This window comes from Taudactylus pleione, unplaced genomic scaffold (assembly GCF_031769625.1).
Source record: "Taudactylus pleione unplaced genomic scaffold, aTauple2 ptg001243l, whole genome shotgun sequence".
NCBI lineage: Eukaryota > Metazoa > Chordata > Amphibia > Anura > Myobatrachidae > Taudactylus > Taudactylus pleione.
Genome location: NW_028285643.1, coordinates 244,953 through 262,271, shown reverse-complemented (window position 1 = coordinate 262,271; position 17,319 = coordinate 244,953). Strand labels below are relative to the sequence as shown.

General features: G+C 51.1%; 1 protein-coding gene across 3 annotated transcripts in view; it reads right to left on the bottom strand.

The window, feature by feature from the left end:
* The window catches only part of ARAP1 (ArfGAP with RhoGAP domain, ankyrin repeat and PH domain 1), a 256,390-nt gene that overhangs the window by 16,162 nt on the left and 222,909 nt on the right, over positions 1–17,319 (bottom strand). For all 3 annotated transcript variants that reach the window (XM_088462450.1, XM_088462451.1, XM_088462452.1), the window contains one exon: positions 14,966–15,133. In XM_088462450.1, the coding sequence (XP_088318576.1) occupies positions 14,966–15,133 (168 nt within the window). The remainder of the gene's footprint in view (positions 1–14,965; positions 15,134–17,319) is intronic.

Genomic DNA, 17,319 nt, shown 5'->3' with positions numbered 1-17,319 from the left:
AGAGCTGAGGGGCCATCTTCCGTGTCACATGGGTGTAACTACCATAGGTGTAACGGGTGCAGCTGCTATAGGGCCCGGAGCTGAGGGGCCCATCTTCCTTGTCACATGGGTGTAACTACCATAGGTGTAAGGGGTGCAGCTGCTATAGGGCCCAGAGCTGAGGGAGCCATCTTCCTTGTCACATGGGTGTAACTACCATAGGTGTAAGGGGGGCAGCTGCTATAGGGCCCAGAGCTGAGGGGCCCATCTTCCTTCACATGGGTGTAACTACCATAGCTGTAAGGGGTGCAGCTGCTATAGGGCCCAGAGCTGAGGGGCCCATCTTCCTTGTCACATGGGTGTAACTACCATAGGTGTAAGGGGTTCAGCTGCTATAGGGCTCAGAGCTGAGGGGCCCATCTTCCTTGTCACATGGGTGTAACTACCAAAGGTGTAAAGGGAGAAGCTGCTTTGGGGCCCAGAGCTGAGGGGCCCATCTTCCTTGTCACATGGGTGTAACTATCATAGGTGTAAGGGGTGCAGCTGCAATAGGGCCCAGAGCTGAGGGGCCCATCTTCCTTGTCACATGGGTGTAACTACCATAGGTGTAAGGGGGCAGCTGCTATGGGGCCCAGAGCTGAGGGGCATATCTTCCTTGTCACATGGGTGTAACTACCATAGGTGTAAGAGGTACAGCTGCTATAGGGCCCAGAGCTGAGGGGCCCATCTTCCTTGTCACATGGGTGTAACTACCATAAGTGTAAGGGGTGCAGCTGCTATAGGGCCCAGAGCTGAGGGGCCCATCTTCCTTGTCACATGGGTGTAACTACCATAGGTGTAAGGGGTGCAGCTGCAATAGGGCCCAGAGCTGAGGGGCGTCCATCTTCCTTGTCACATGGGTATAACTACCATAGGTGTAAGGGGACAGCTGCTATAGGGCCCAGAGCTGAGGGGGCCATCTTCCTTGTCACATGGGTATAACTACCATAGGTGTAAGAGGTGCAGCTGCTATAGGGCCCAGAGCTGAGGGCCCATCTTTCTTGTCACATGGGTGTAACTACCATAGGTGTAAGGGGTGCAGCTGCTATAGGACCCAGAGCTGAGGGGCCCATCTTCCTTGTCACATGGGAGTAACTACCATAGGTGTAAGGGGTGCAGCTGCTATAGGGCCCAGAGCTGAGGGAGCCATCTTCCTTGTCACATGGGTGTAACTACCATAGGTGTAAGGGGGGCAGCCGCTATAGGGCCCAGAGCTGAGGGGCCATCTTCCTTGTCACATGGGTGTAACTATCATTGGTGTAAGGGGTGCAGCTGCTATAGGGCTCAGAGCTGAGGGGCCCATCTTCCTTGTCACATGGGTGTAACTACCATAGGTGTAAAGGGAGCAGCTGCTTTGGGGCCCAGAGCTGAGGGGCCCATCTTCCTTGTCACATGGGTGTAACTACCATAGGTGTAAGGGGTGCAGCTGCTATAGGGCCCAGAGCTGAGGGGCCATCTTCCTTGTCACATGGGTGTAACTACCATAGGTGTAAGGGGTGCAGCTGCTATAGGGCCCAGAGCTGAGGGGCCATCTTCCCTGTCACATGGGTGTAACTACCATAGGTGTAACGGGTGCAGCTGCTATAGGGCCCGGAGCTGAGGGGCCCATCTTCCTTGTCACATGGGTGTAACTACCATTGGTGTAAGGGGTGCAGCTGCTATAGGGCCCAGAGCTGAGGGGGCCATCTTCCTTGTTACATGGGTGTAACTACCATAGGTGTAAGGGGGGCAGCTGCTATAGGGCCCAGAGCTGAGGGGCCCATCTTCCTTCACATGGGTGTAACTACCATAGCTGTAAGGGGTGCAGCTGCTATAGGGCCCAGAGCTGAGGAGCCCATCTTCCTTGTCACATGGGTGTAACTACCATAGGTGTAAGGGGTTCAGCTGCTATAGGGCTCAGAGCTGAGGGGCCCATCTTCCTTGTCACATGGGTGTAACTACCAAAGGTGTAAAGGGAGAAGCTGCTTTGGGGCCCAGAGCTGAGGGGCCCATCTTCCTTGTCACATGGGTGTAACTATCATAGGTGTAAGGGGTGCAGCTGCAATAGGGCCCAGAGCTGAGGGGCCCATCTTCCTTGTCACATGGGTGTAACTACCATAGGTGTAAAGGGGCAGCTGCTATGGGGCCCAGAGCTGAGGGGCATATCTTCCTTGTCACATGGGTGTAACTACCATAGGTGTAAGAGGTACAGCTGCTATAGGGCCCAGAACTGAGGGGCCCATCTTCCTTGTCACATGGGTGTAACTACCATAGGTGTAAGGGGTGCAGCTGCTATCGGGCCCAGAGCTGAGGGGCCCATCTTCCTTGTCACATGGGTGTAACTACCATAGGTGTAAGGGGTGCAGCTGCAATAGGGCCCAGAGCTGAGGGGCGTCCATCTTCCTTGTCACATGGGTATAACTACCATAGGTGTAAGGGGACAGCTGCTATAGGGCCCAGAGCTGAGGGGGCCATCTTCCTTGTCACATGGGTGTAACTACCATAGGTGTAAGGGGTGCAGCTGCTATAGGGCCCAGAGCTGAGGGGGCCATCTTCCTTGTCACATGGGTATAACTACCATAGGTGTAAGGGGGCAGCTGCTATAGGGCCCAGAGCTGAGGGGCCATCTTCCTTGTCACATGGGTGTAACTACCATAGGTGTAAGGGGTGCAGCTGTTATAGGGCCCAGAGCTGAGGGGCCATCTTCCTTGTCACATGGGTGTAACTACCATAGGTGTAAGGGGGCAGCTGCTATAGGGCCAAGAGCTGAGGGGGCCATCTTCCTTGTCACATGGGTATAACTACCATAGGTGTAAGGGGTGCAGCTGCTATAGGGCACAGAGCTGAGGGGGCCCATCTTCCTTGTCACCTGGGTATAACTACCATAGGTGTAAGAGGTGCAGCTGCTATAGGGCCCAGAGCTGAGGGCCCATCTTTCTTGTCACATGGGTGTAACTACCATAGGTGTAAGGGGTGCAGCTGCTATAGGGCCCAGAGCTGAGGGGCCCATCTTCCTTGTCACATGGGAGTAACTACCATAGGTGTAAGGGGTGCAGCTGCTATAGGGCCCCGAGCTGAGGGAGCCATCTTCCTTGTCATATGGGTGTAACTACCATAGGTGTAAGGGGGGCAGCCGCTATAGGGCCCAGAGCTGAGGGGCCATCTTCCTTGTCACATGGGTGTAACTATCATTGGTGTAAGGGGTGCAGCTGCTATAGGGCTCAGAGCTGAGGGGCCCATCTTCCTTGTCACATGGGTGTAACTACCATAGGTGTAAAGGGAGCAGCTGCTTTGGGGCCCAGAGCTGAGGGGCCCATCTTCCTTGTCACATGGGTGTAACTACCATAGGTGTAAGGGGTGCAGCTGCTATAGGGCCCAGAGCTGAGGGGCCATCTTCCTTGTCACATGGGTGTAACTACCATAGGTGTAAGGGGTGCAGCTGCTATAGGGCCCAGAGCTGAGGGGCCATCTTCCGTGTCACATGGGTGTAACTACCATAGGTGTAACGGGTGCAGCTGCTATAGGGCCCGGAGCTGAGGGGCCCATCTTCCTTGTCACATGGGTGTAACTACCATAGGTGTAAGGGGTGCAGCTGCTATAGGGCCCAGAGCTGAGGGGGCCATCTTCCTTGTCACATGGGTGTAACTACCATAGGTGTAAGGGGGGCAGCTGCTATAGGGCCCAGAGCTGAGGGGCCCATCTTCCTTCACATGGGTGTAACTACCATAGCTGTAAGGGGTGCAGCTGCTATAGGGCCCAGAGCTGAGGGGCCCATCTTCCTTGTCACATGGGTGTAACTACCATAGGTGTAAGGGGTTCAGCTGCTATAGGGCTCAGAGCTGAGGGGCCCATCTTCCTTGTCACATGGGTGTAACTACCAAAGGTGTAAAGGGAGAAGCTGCTTTGGGGCCCAGAGCTGAGGGGCCCATCTTCCTTGTCACATGGGTGTAACTATCATAGGTGTAAGGGGTGCAGCTGCAATAGGGCCCAGAGCTGAGGGGCCCATCTTCCTTGTCACATGGGTGTAACTACCATAGGTGTAAGGGGGCAGCTGCTATGGGGCCCAGAGGTGAGGGGCATATCTTCCTTGTCACATGGGTGTAACTACCATAGGTGTAAGAGGTACAGCTGCTATAGGGCCCAGAGCTGAGGGGCCCATCTTCCTTGTCACATGGGTGTAACTACCATAAGTGTAAGGGGTGCAGCTGCTATAGGGGCCAGAGCTGAGGGGCCCATCTTCCTTGTCACATGGGTGTAACTACCATAGGTGTAAGGGGTGCAGCTGCAATAGGGCCCAGAGCTGAGGGGCGTCCATCTTCCTTGTCACATGGGTATAACTACCATAGGTGTAAGGGGGCAGCTGCTATAGGGCCCAGAGCTGAGGGGCCATCTTCCTTGTCACATGGGTGTAACTACCATAGGTGTAAGGGGTGCAGCTGTTATAGGGCCCAGAGCTGAGGGGCCATCTTCCTTGTCACATGGGTGTAACTACCATAGGTGTAAGGGGGCAGCTGCTATAGGGCCAAGAGCTGAGGGGGCCATCTTCCTTGTCACATGGGTATAACTACCATAGGTGTAAGGGGTGCAGCTGCTATAGGGCACAGAGCTGAGGGGGCCCATCTTCCTTGTCACATGGGTATAACTACCATAGGTGTAAGAGGTGCAGCTGCTATAGGGCCCAGAGCTGAGGGCCCATCTTTCTTGTCACATGGGTGTAACTACCATAGGTGTAAGGGGTGCAGCTGCTATAGGGCCCAGAGCTGAGGGGCCCATCTTCCTTGTCACATGGGAGTAACTACCATAGGTGTAAGGGGTGCAGCTGCTATAGGGCCCCGAGCTGAGGGAGCCATCTTCCTTGTCACATGGGTGTAACTACCATAGGTGTAAGGGGGGCAGCCGCTATAGGGCCCAGAGCTGAGGGGCCATCTTCCTTGTCACATGGGTGTAACTATCATTGGTGTAAGGGGTGCAGCTGCTATAGGGCTCAGAGCTGAGGGGCCCATCTTCCTTGTCACATGGGTGTAACTACCATAGGTGTAATGGGAGCAGCTGCTTTGGGGCCCAGAGCTGAGGGGCCCATCTTCCTTGTCACATGGGTGTAACTACCATAGGTGTAAGGGGTGCAGCTGCTATAGGGCCCAGAGCTGAGGGGCCATCTTCCTTGTCACATGGGTGTAACTACCATAGGTGTAAGGGGTGCAGCTGCTATAGGGCCCAGAGCTGAGGGGCCATCTTCCGTGTCACATGGGTGTAACTACCATAGGTGTAACGGGTGCAGCTGCTATAGGGCCCGGAGCTGAGGGGCCCATCTTCCTTGTCACATGGGTGTAACTACCATAGGTGTAAGGGGTGCAGCTGCTATAGGGCCCAGAGCTGAGGGGGCCATCTTCCTTGTCACATGGGTGTAACTACCATAGGTGTAAGGGGGGCAGCTGCTATAGGGCCCAGAGCTGAGGGGCCCATCTTCCTTCACATGGGTGTAACTACCATAGCTGTAAGGGGTGCAGCTGCTATAGGGCCCAGAGCTGAGGGGCCCATCTTCCTTGTCACATGGGTGTAACTACCATAGGTGTAAGGGGTTCAGCTGCTATAGGGCTCAGAGCTGAGGGGCCCATCTTCCTTGTCACATGGGTGTAACTACCAAAGGTGTAAAGGGAGAAGCTGCTTTGGGGCCCAGAGCTGAGGGGCCCATCTTCCTTGTCACATGGGTGTAACTATCATAGGTGTAAGGGGTGCAGCTGCAATAGGGCCCAGAGCTGAGGGGCCCATCTTCCTTGTCACATGGGTGTAACTACCATAGGTGTAAGGGGGCAGCTGCTATGGGGCCCAGAGCTGAGGGGCATATCTTCCTTGTCACATGGGTGTAACTACCATAGGTGTAAGAGGTACAGCTGCTATAGGGCCCAGAGCTGAGGGGCCCATCTTCCTTGTCACATGGGTGTAACTACCATAAGTGTAAGGGGTGCAGCTGCTATAGGGCCCAGAGCTGAGGGGCCCATCTTCCTTGTCACATGGGTGTAACTACCATAGGTGTAAGGGGTGCAGCTGCAATAGGGCCCAGAGCTGAGGGGCGTCCATCTTCCTTGTCACATGGGTATAACTACCATAGGTGTAAGGGGACAGCTGCTATAGGGCCCAGAGCTGAGGGGGCCATCTTCCTTGTCACATGGGTGTAACTACCATAGGTGTAAGGGGTGCAGCTGCTATAGGGCCCAGAGCTGAGGGGGCCATCTTCCTTGTCACATGGGTATAACTACCATAGGTGTAAGGGGGCAGCTGCTATAGGGCCCAGAGCTGAGGGGCCAACTTCCTTGTCACATGGGTGTAACTACCATAGGTGTAAGGGGTGCAGCTGTTATAGGGCCCAGAGCTGAGGGGCCATCTTCCTTGTCACATGGGTGTAACTACCATAGGTGTAAGGGGGCAGCTGCTATAGGGCCCAGAGCTGAGGGGGCCATCTTCCTTGTCACATGGGTGTAACTACCATAGGTGTAAGGGGTGCAGCTGCTATAGGGCACAGAGCTGAGGGGGCCCATCTTCCTTGTCACATGGGTATAACTACCATAGGTGTAAGGGGGCAGTTGCTATAGGGCCCAGAGCTGAGGGGCCATCTTCCTTGTCTCATGGGTGTAACTACCATAGGTGTAAGGGGTGCAGCTGCTATAGGGCCCAGAGCTGAGGGCCCATCTTCCTTGTCACGTGTGTAACTACCATAGGTGTAAGAGGTGCAGCTGCTATAGGGCCCAGAGCTGAGGGCCCATCTTTCTTGTCACATGGGTGTAACTACCATAGGTGTAAGGGGTGCAGCTGCTATAGGGCCCAGAGCTGAGGGGCCCATCTTCCATGTCACATGGGTGTAACTACCTTAGGTGTAAGGGGTGCAGCTGCTATAGGGCCCAGAGCTGAGGGGCCCATCTTCCTTGTCACATGGGTGTAACTACCATAGGTGTAAGGGGGGCAGCTGCTATAGAGCCCAGAGCTGAGGGGCCATCTTCCTTGTCAGATGGGTGTAACTATCATAGGTGTAAGGGGTGCAGCTGCTATAGGGCTCAGAGCTGAGGGGCCCATCGTCCTTGTCACATGGGTGTAACTACCATAGGTGTAAGGGGAGCAGCTGCTTTGGGGCCCAGAGCTGAGGGGCCCATCTTCCTTGTCACATGGGTGTAACTACCATAGGTGTAAGGGGTGCAGCTGCTATAGGCCCCAGAGCTGAGGGGCCATCTTCCTTGTCACATGGGTGTAAATATCATAGGTGTAAGGGGTGCAGCTGCTATAGGGCCCAGAGCTGAGGGGCCATCTTCCTTGTCACATGGGTGTAACTACCATAGGTGTAAGGGGTGCAGCTGCTATAGGGCCCAGAGCTGAGGGGCTATCTTCCGTGTCACATGGGTGTAACTACCATAGGTGTAAGGGGAGCAGCTGCTTTGGGGCCCAGAGCTGAGGGCCCATCTTCCTTGTCACATGGGTGTAACTACCATAGGTGTAAGGGGGCAGCTGCTATAGGGCTCAGAGCTGAGGGGTCCATCTTCCTTGTCACATGGGTGTAACTACCATAGGTGTAAGGGGTGCAGCTGCTATAGGGCCCAGAGCTGAGGGGCCAATCTTCCTTGTCACATGGGTGTAACTACCATAGGTGTAAGGGGTGCAGCTGCTATAGGGCCTAGAGCTGAGGGGCCATCTTCCTTGTCACATGGGTGTAACTATCAAAGGTGTAAGGGGTGCAGCTGCTATAGGGCCCAGAGCTGAGGGGCCATCTTCCTTGTCACATGGGTGTAACTACCATAGGTGTAAGGGGTGCAGCTGCTATAGGGCCCAGAGCTGAGGGGCCATCTTCCGTGTCACATGGGTCTAACTACCATAGGTGTAACGGGTGCAGCTGCTATAGGGCCCGGAGCTGAGGGGCCCATCTTCCTTGTCACATGGGTGTAAATACCATAGGTGTAAGGGGTGCAACTGCTATAGGGCCCAGAGCTGAGGGGGCCATCTTCCTTGTCACATGGGTGTAACTACCATAGGTGTAAGGGGGGCAGCTGCTATAGGGCCCAGAGCTGAGGGGCCCATCTTCCTTCACATGGGTGTAACTTCCATAGCTGTAAGGGGTGCAGCTGCTATAGGGCCCAGAGCTGAGGGGCCCATCTTCCTTGTCACATGGGTGTAACTACCATAGGTGTAAGGGGTGCAGCTGCTATAGGGCTCAGAGCTGAGGGGCCCATCTTCCTTGTCACATGGGTGTAACTACCAAAGGTGTAAAGGGAGAAGCTGCTTTGGGGCCCAGAGCTGAGGGGCCCATCTTCCTTGTCACATGGGTGTAACTATCATAGGTGTAAGGGGTGCAGCTGCTATAGGGCCCAGAGCTGAGGGGCCCATCTTCCTTGTCACATGGGTGTAACTACCATAGGTGTAAGGGGGCAGCTGCTATGGGGCCCAGAGCTGAGGGGCATATCTTCCTTGTCACATGGGTGTAACTACCATAGGTGTAAGAGGTACAGCTGCTATTGGGCCCAGAGCTGAGGGGCCCATCTTCCTTGCCACATGGGTGTAACTACCATAGGTGTAAGGGGGCAGCTGCTATAGGGCCCAGAGCTGAGGGGCCATCTTCCTTGTCACATGGGTGTAACTACCATAGGTGTAAGGGGTGAAGCTGCTATAGGGCCCAGAGCTGAGGGCCCATCTTCCTTGTCACGTGTGTAACTACCATAGGTGTAAGAGGTGCAGCTGCTATAGGGCCCAGAGCTGAGGGCCCATCTTCCTTGTCACATGGGTGTAACTACCATAGGAGTAAGGGGTGCAGCTGCTATAGGGCTCAGAGCTGAGGGGCCCATCTTTCTTGTCACATGGGTGTAACTACCATAGGTGTAAGGGGAGCAGCTGCATTGGGGCCCAGAGCTGAGGGGCCATCTTCCTTGTCACATGGGTGTAACTATCATAGGTGTAAGGGGTGCAGCTGCTATAGGGCCCAGAGCTGAGGGGCCCATCTTCCTTGTCACATGGGTGTAACTACCATAGGTGTAAGGGGGCAGCTGCTATGGGGCCCAGAGCTGAGGGGCCCATCTTCCTTGTCACATGGGTGTAACTACCATAGGTGTAAGGGGAGCAGCTGCTATGGGGCCCAGAGCTGAGGGGCCCATCTTCCTTATCAACGTAACATATGTTGTATACATTTTTACCATTGGTGGTACATAGGGGTCCTTACACAGTTTTGCTTTGGGGCCATGTTATACCTATTTACTCCCCTGCAGGAAGCAAGGCTTTTGGAGAACTACTCAAACAGGTGGGGTTTCAGGGTCGCTAGGATCCCGCTGATTGAAAATATAGTCACAGTAGTATTTTCAGTTTCTCTGCTGGTGGAAGTAAATCTGCTTGCAGCAGCCATAACGTAGTACAGTTCCATTGCTTCCCCTTCCCCACATTCCCAACATGGGCAATGAGCAGGTTTGAACACTGGTTTAACCCGGCTCATGGTGCAGTGTAACCGGGTAACCCGGGCTGATGTGACCCATTCACAGCATAGGAGGAGACAGCGCTTGGAGATGATCTCACAGGTCGGGCAACCAGTCTGAAAGGGGTCTCATGTACAAAATCCCGGGTGCGACCCTGGAATGCAGTGTGAAGGGGTATCAGTGAGTCAGTCAGGACATTTGATTGATATATATATATATATCTATATCCCTGTCAGCTGCTGCTTCCAGCTACAATCTGCGCTCTGAGCTCCCCTTTCTAGTAAGCGGCTGATCGGGTCTCTGATCTGTGCTGTTCCCAGTCACCAGCTCGTACACATGCTAGACATGTTCTCTATCCGTGTACAGCCACCTGCAGACTGAGTCCTCGGGGACGTGAGCGACTCTGATTCTCTCAGCAGAGATCAGAAAAGTCATGAAGTTCAAAATAATCCTTCATCTACTCTAGAGAGAGCCAGGGAACTGCAGCATAGTACAAAGCCGTGTAATGGGAAATACGACCATACTAACATCTCACAGTGCTGGGTCATTACCATGCAGCATAGTACATAGTCACATCTACTACAGTTCTGTCCTGGTGTAACCCAGACACATATACTGCTGTTCTCTCCTGGTGTAACCCAGGCACATACTACTGTTCTCTCCTGGTGTAACCCAGGTACATATACTACTGTTCTCTCCTGGTGTAACCCAGGCACATATACTACTGTTCTCTCCTGGTGTAACCCAGGCACATATACTACTGTTCTCTCCTGGTGTATCCCAGGCACATATACTACTGTTCTCTCCTGGTGTAACCCAGGCACATATACTACTGTTCTCTCCTGGTGTAACCCAGGCACATATACTACTGTTCTCTCCTGGTGTAACCCAGACACATATACTACTGTTCTCTCCTGGTGTAACCCAGGCACATATACTACTGTTCTCTCCTGGTGTAACCCAGGCACATATACTACTGTTCTCTCCTGGTGTATCCCAGGCACATATACTACTGTTCTCTCCTGGTGTAACCCAGGCACATATACTACTGTTCTCTCCTGGTGTAACCCAGGCGCATATACTACTGTTCTCTCCTGGTGTATCCCAGGCACATACACTACTGTTCTCTCCTGGTGTAACCCAGACACATATACTACTGTTCTCTCCTGGTGTAACCCAGGCACATATACTACTGTTCTCTCCTGGTGTAACCCAGGCACATACACTACTGTTCTCTCCTGGTGTAACCCAGGCACATATACTACTGTTCTCTCCTGGTGTAACCCAGACACATATACTACTGTTCTCTCCTGGTGTAACCCAGACACATATACTACTGTTCTCTCCTGGTGTAACCCAGGCACACATACTACTGTTCTCTCCTGGTGTAACCCAGACACATATACTACTGTTCTCTCCTGGTGTAACCCAGGCACATATACTACTGTTCTCTCCTGGTGTAACCCAGACACATATACTACTGTTCTCTCCTGGTGTAACCCAGACACATATACTACTGTTCTCTCCTGGTGTAACCCAGGCACATATATTACTGTTCTCTCCTGGTGTAACCCAGACACATATATTACTGTTCTCTCCTGGTGTAACCCAGGCACATATACTACTGTTCTCTCCTGGTGTATCCCAGGCACATATACTACTGTTCTCTCCTGGTGTAACCCAGACACATATACTACTGTTCTCTCCTGGTGTAACCCAGGCACATATACTACTGTTCTCTCCTGGTGTAACCCAGGCACATACACTACTGTTCTCTCCTGGTGTAACCCAGGCACATGTACTACTGTTCTCTCCTGGTGTAACCCAGACACATGTACTACTGTTCTCTGCTAGTGTAACCCAGGCACATGTACTACTGTTCTCTCCTGGTGTAACCCAGACACATATACTACTGTTCTCTCCTGGTGTAACCCAGGCACATATACTACTGTTCTCTCCTGGTGTAACCCAGGCACATATACTACTGTTCTCTCCTGGTGTAACCCAGGCACATATACTACTGTTCTCTCCTGGTGTAACCCAGACACATATACTACTGTTCTCTCCTGGTGTAACCCAGGCACATATACTACTGTTCTCTCCTGGTGTAACCCAGGCACATATACTACTGTTCTCTCCTGGTGTAACCCAGACACATATACTACTGTTCTCTCCTGGTGTAACCCAGACACATATACTACTGTTCTCTCCTGGTGTAACCCAGGCACATATACTACTGTTCTCTCCTGGTGTAACCCAGGCACATATATTACTGTTCTCTCCTGGTGTAACCCAGGCACATATACTACTGTTCTCTCCTGGTGTAACCCAGGCACATATACTACTGTTCTCTCCTGGTGTAACCCAGGCACATATATTACTGTTCTCTCCTGGTGTAACCCAGGCACATATACTACTGTTCTCTCCTGGTGTAACCCAGGCACATATACTACTGTTCTCTCCTGGTGTAACCCAGGCACATACACTACTGTTCTCTCCTGGTGTAACCCAGACACATATACTACTGTTCTCTCCTGGTGTAACCCAGACACATATATTACTGTTCTCTCCTGGTGTAACCCAGACACATATATTACTGTTCTCTCCTGGTGTAACCCAGGCACATATACTACTGTTCTCTCCTGGTGTAACCCAGGCACATATACTACTGTTCTCTCCCGGTGTAACCCAGGCACATACACTACTGTTCTCTCCTGGTGTAACCCAGGCACATATACTACTGTTCTCTCCTGGTGTAACCCAGGCACATATACTACTGTTCTCTCCTGGTGTAACCCAGGCACATACACTACTGTTCTCTCCTGGTGTAACCCAGGCACATACACTACTGTTCTCTCCTGGTGTAACCCAGGCACATATACTACTGTTCTCTCCTGGTGTAACCCAGGCACATACACTACTGTTCTCTGCTAGTGTAACCCAGGCACATATACTACTGCTCTCTCCTGGTGTAACCCAGGCACATATACTACTGTTCTCTCCTGGTGTAACCCAGGCACATATACTACTGTTCTCTCCTGGTGTAACCCAGGCACATATATTACTGTTCTCTCCTGGTGTAACCCAGGCTCATATATTACTGTTCTCTCCTGGTGTAACCCAGGCACACATACTACTGTTCTCTCCTGGTGTAACCCAGGCACATACATTACTGTTCTCTCCTGGTGTAACCCAGACACATATACTACTGTTCTCTCCTGGTGTAACCCAGACACATATACTACTGTTCTCTCCTGGTGTAACCCAGACACATATACTACTGTTCTCTCCTGGTGTAACCCAGGCACATATATTACTGTTCAGCTCCTGGTGTAACCCAGGCACATATACTACTGTTCTCTCCTGGTGTAACCCAGGCACATACACTACTGTTCTCTCCTGGTGTAACCCAGGCACACATACTACTGTTCTCTCCCGGTGTAACCCAGGCACATATACTACATGTTCTCTCCTGGTGTAACCCAGGCGCATATACTACTGTTCTCTCCTGGTGTAACCCAGGCGCATATACTACTGTTCTCTCCTGGTGTAACCCAGGCACATACACTACTGTTCTCTCCTGGTGTAACCCAGGCACATACACTACTGTTCTCTCCTGGTGTAACCCAGGTACATACACTACTGTTCTCTCCTGGTGTAACCCAGGCACATATACTACTGTTCTCTCCTGGTGTAACCCAGGTACATACACTACTGTTCTCTCCTGGTGTAACCCAGGTACATATACTACTGTTCTCTCCTGGTGTAACCCAGGCACATATACTACTGTTCTCTCCTGGTGTAACCCAGGCACATATACTACTGTTCTCTCCTGGTGTAACCCAGGCACATATAGTACTGTTCTCTCCTGGTGTAACCCAGGCACATATACTACTGTTCTCTCCTGGTGTAACCCAGGCACATATACTACTGTTCTCTCCTGGTGTAACCCAGGCACATATACTACTGTTCTCTCCTGGTGTAACCCAGGCACATATACTACTGTTCTCTCCTGGTGTAACCCAGGCACATATACTACTGTTCTCTCCTGGTGTAACCCAGGCACATATACTACTGCTCTCTCCTGGTGTAACCCAGGCGCATATACTACTGTTCTCTCCTGGTGTAACCCAGGCGCATATAGTACTGTTCTCTCCTGGTGTAACCCAGGCACATATACTACTGTTCTCTCCTGGTGTAACCCAGGCACATATACTACTGTTCTCTCCTGGTGTAACCCATTCACATATACTACTGTTCTCTCCTGGTGTAACCCAGGCACATATACTACTGTTCTCTCCTGGTGTAACTCAGGCACATACACTACTGTTCTCTCCTGGTGTAACCCAGGCACATATATACTGCTGTTCTCTCCTGGTGTAACCCAGGCACATATACTACTGGTCTCTCCTGGTGTAACCCAGGCACATACACTACTGTTCTCTCCTGGTGTAACCCAGGTACATACACTACTGTTCTCTCCTGGTGTAACCCAGGCACATATACTACTGTTCTCTCCTGGTGTAACCCAGGCACATATACTACTGTTCTCTCCTGGTGTAACCCAGGCACATATACTACTGTTCTCTCCTGGTGTAACCCAGGCACATACACTACTGTTCTCTCCTGGTGTAACCCAGGCACATATACTACTGTTCTCTCCTGGAGTAACCCAAGCACATATACTACTGTTCTTTCCTGGTGTAACCCAAGCACATATATACTGCTGTTCTCTCCTGGTGTAACCCAGGCACATATACTACTGTTCTCTCCTGGTGTAACCCAGGTACATATACTACTGTTCCCTCCTGGTGTAACCCAGGCACATATACTACTGTTCTCTCCTGGTGTAACCCAGGCACATATACTACTGTTCTCTCCTGTGTAACCCAGGCACATATACTACTGTTCTCTCCTGGTGTAACCCAGGTACATATATACTGCTGTTCTCTCCTGGTGTAACCCAGGCACATACACTACTGTTCTCTCCTGGTGTAACCCAGGTACATATACTACTGTTCTCTCCTGGTGTAACCCAGGTACATATACTACTGTTCTCTCCTGGTGTAACCCAAGCACATATACGACTGTTCTTTCCTGGTGTAACCCAGGCACATATACTACTGTTCTCTCCTGGTGTAACCCAGGCACATATACTACTGTTCTCTCCTGATGTAACCCAGGCACATATACTACTGATCTCCAGACATATATGCTACCCTTATTGGCCTGGACGCACCTTGTATATATGGCCAGTTCTGCAGGCCTAGCAAAAGCCTCCCTTTTCCAGGACGCATTGTGCTCTTAAGATTATTTAGCTGCAAATTCCTGTAACTACAGAGTGCATGAGTTCCCATTGAGAATGTGTTTTAGATACGAGGTCACAAGACAATCAGACAGCATCACACTCAGCTACATGTATAAGTTGGCAGACGGTGCAAATGCAGTGAGATCTGGTACATTTACAATTTTGGCACCACAATAACATCGGAGTCTCTCGCCCTTCTACCCGCATGAGAGTCACTCACCGTGAGCGCGTCTGTGGTGATACCAGCCATACTTTTCCTTATATCCGACTCACTTCCTCTTATAGGGATCAGGGATCTATTTCCAAATGTACTATTTCCAAATGTACAATCAGGCTGCGAGTTTCGCGGCCTCGCCGTCATGGTCTCTTCGGGCCACAGGCTGCCATACTGTAAAGACACAATTAGAGAGTAGATCATTTATCAAAAAGAATTAAAAGCGTCACCAGACACACTGCTGAGCGCATGGATCTCAGTTAGGAACCCTTAGTAAATATTACAGGTCATCTGTGCAGTGTGTTCCCTTCGCGGCATTGTGGGTTGAGCTGAAAACCTATCATGGCGGTATGAGTAAAACCGTCACTTTCCTGTAAGTGCATCTCATTCTGAGGACGTGGAAGGTAAATACTCTATAGTCACCGACTAACCTAAGGCCCCCCCGGTATTTCCGCCTTATCATCACCATGAATTTTAAATACCTTATCCAGCAAACTCAAGTCTCAAGGAGCCCCAGACCCATAATTAGTTTTCAGTGCACCAACCCCACCCACTATGGCGCACCGTCTCAGACGCCGCCATTCTCACATGCAAACTCTGCGCAGACTGCATAACTAATGACTGGTATAAGGAGGGTTGGGGGGGAACTGCGGGGAGAGGTCTGGATTAGGCTGTGGTTGGGCGAGGATAAGATTAGGCACTGGAGAGATGGTTGGGGTTAGGGATTAGAATACTCCCTGTAACGCCGCCTCTGAGACATCGCCGCTGGAACTACTCTGCATGTGACCAGGATAAAGACACTGGAGCCGCAGCGTAATGTTGACAGTTATGTCGATATTCTCATGTCAACCTGATGCATGCTGACATGATAAGTGTCAGCCAATAATACCATATCACTTCTAACTTATGTACACAAACATGGGAGCACATGTCCTATTGTACCTGGTGCAGCGGCCACACTATGTACACGCCTGTTACATGGCCCAGAGAGCTGCAGGTTTTGGTCTGTCCATAGTGACGTCATAGGCCTCTATGAGCAACGTGCACTGAGCGGATCCGTCCCGGGAGAACCCACTTATTTGCTTTGTGCCGGGGGTTAGGACTAAGTAAGAGGGGCTTGCCACAAAGCAACTCCAAAAATATACTGGTAGGTTAATGGACTCCCAACAAAAAATTAACCCTAGTGTGTAAGTATGTGTGTCTACACGGGGTAGGGAATAAATAACTGGTAATAAATAATAATTAAGACTTTCCCTTGCAGGAGTCACTTATCGCATAAAGAAATCAATGGGTTTGATACAGTACGTGTCATTATAGACACTGACAGCGACAGGGCTGGGAGATGTGAAGGGGCAATAAGAACCGTCACTAGTGAAGTATAAATGTTGCTCCCCCATGCCAAAAAAGTTTCAGGTGCCCCCCCAAAAGAAAAACAAACACACCCAACAACGACTTTTAAGATGTGTGGTTTCATGATACAGTAATGTGCCTTACACATTATGACACATTAAGTAATGCCACTTATAACAATTATGCCACACTCTAATGCCCCTTACAACACATTATGCCACACAGCAATGCCCCTTACACATGCCGCACAATAATGCCACGTATAACACATAATGACACACAGTAATGCCCTTATAACAAATTATGCAACGCCGTAATGCCCTTATTTCACATTATGCCACACCGTAATGCCACATACAAAACGATATGCCACACAGTAATTCCCCTTACACATTATGCCCCTTATAACAAATAAGGCCACACAGTAATGCTCCTATTAGCACATTGTGCACACAGTAATGTCCATTACACATTATGCCATACAGTAATGTCCATTACATCCCACCCTGACAGATCTACTTCACCAACCCTCCTCTCCGCTCCTGCCAGTCTGTCACCTCAGCTCAAGACAGGTTGCACAGTTTTTATGTCCGTGTAGAACCAGATTATTGGGAATATAGTTTATATCCTGTATTAAGTTTGTGCCCCTTATACAGTGCCCCCTGTAGTTGTGCCCCGTATGCAATGCCCCTGTACTAATGCCAATCATGCAATGCCCCCTGTAGTAGTGCCCATTATGTAGGGACCCCTCTACTTGTGCCGCTTTAGCAATGCCCCCTGTAGTAGTACCCCTGTAGTTGTGCCTATATGCAGTGCCCCCTTAAAGTAGTGCCCCTGTAGTTGTGCCCCTTCAAGTAGTGCCCACTGTAGTTGTGCCCCTTCAAATAGTGACCACTGTAGTTGTGTCCCCTGTACATGTGCCCCTTCAATGAGTACCCCTGTAGTTGTGTTCCTTCAAGTAGTGCCCCCTGTAGTTGTGCCTCTTCGAGTAGTGCCCCCTCTAGTTGTGC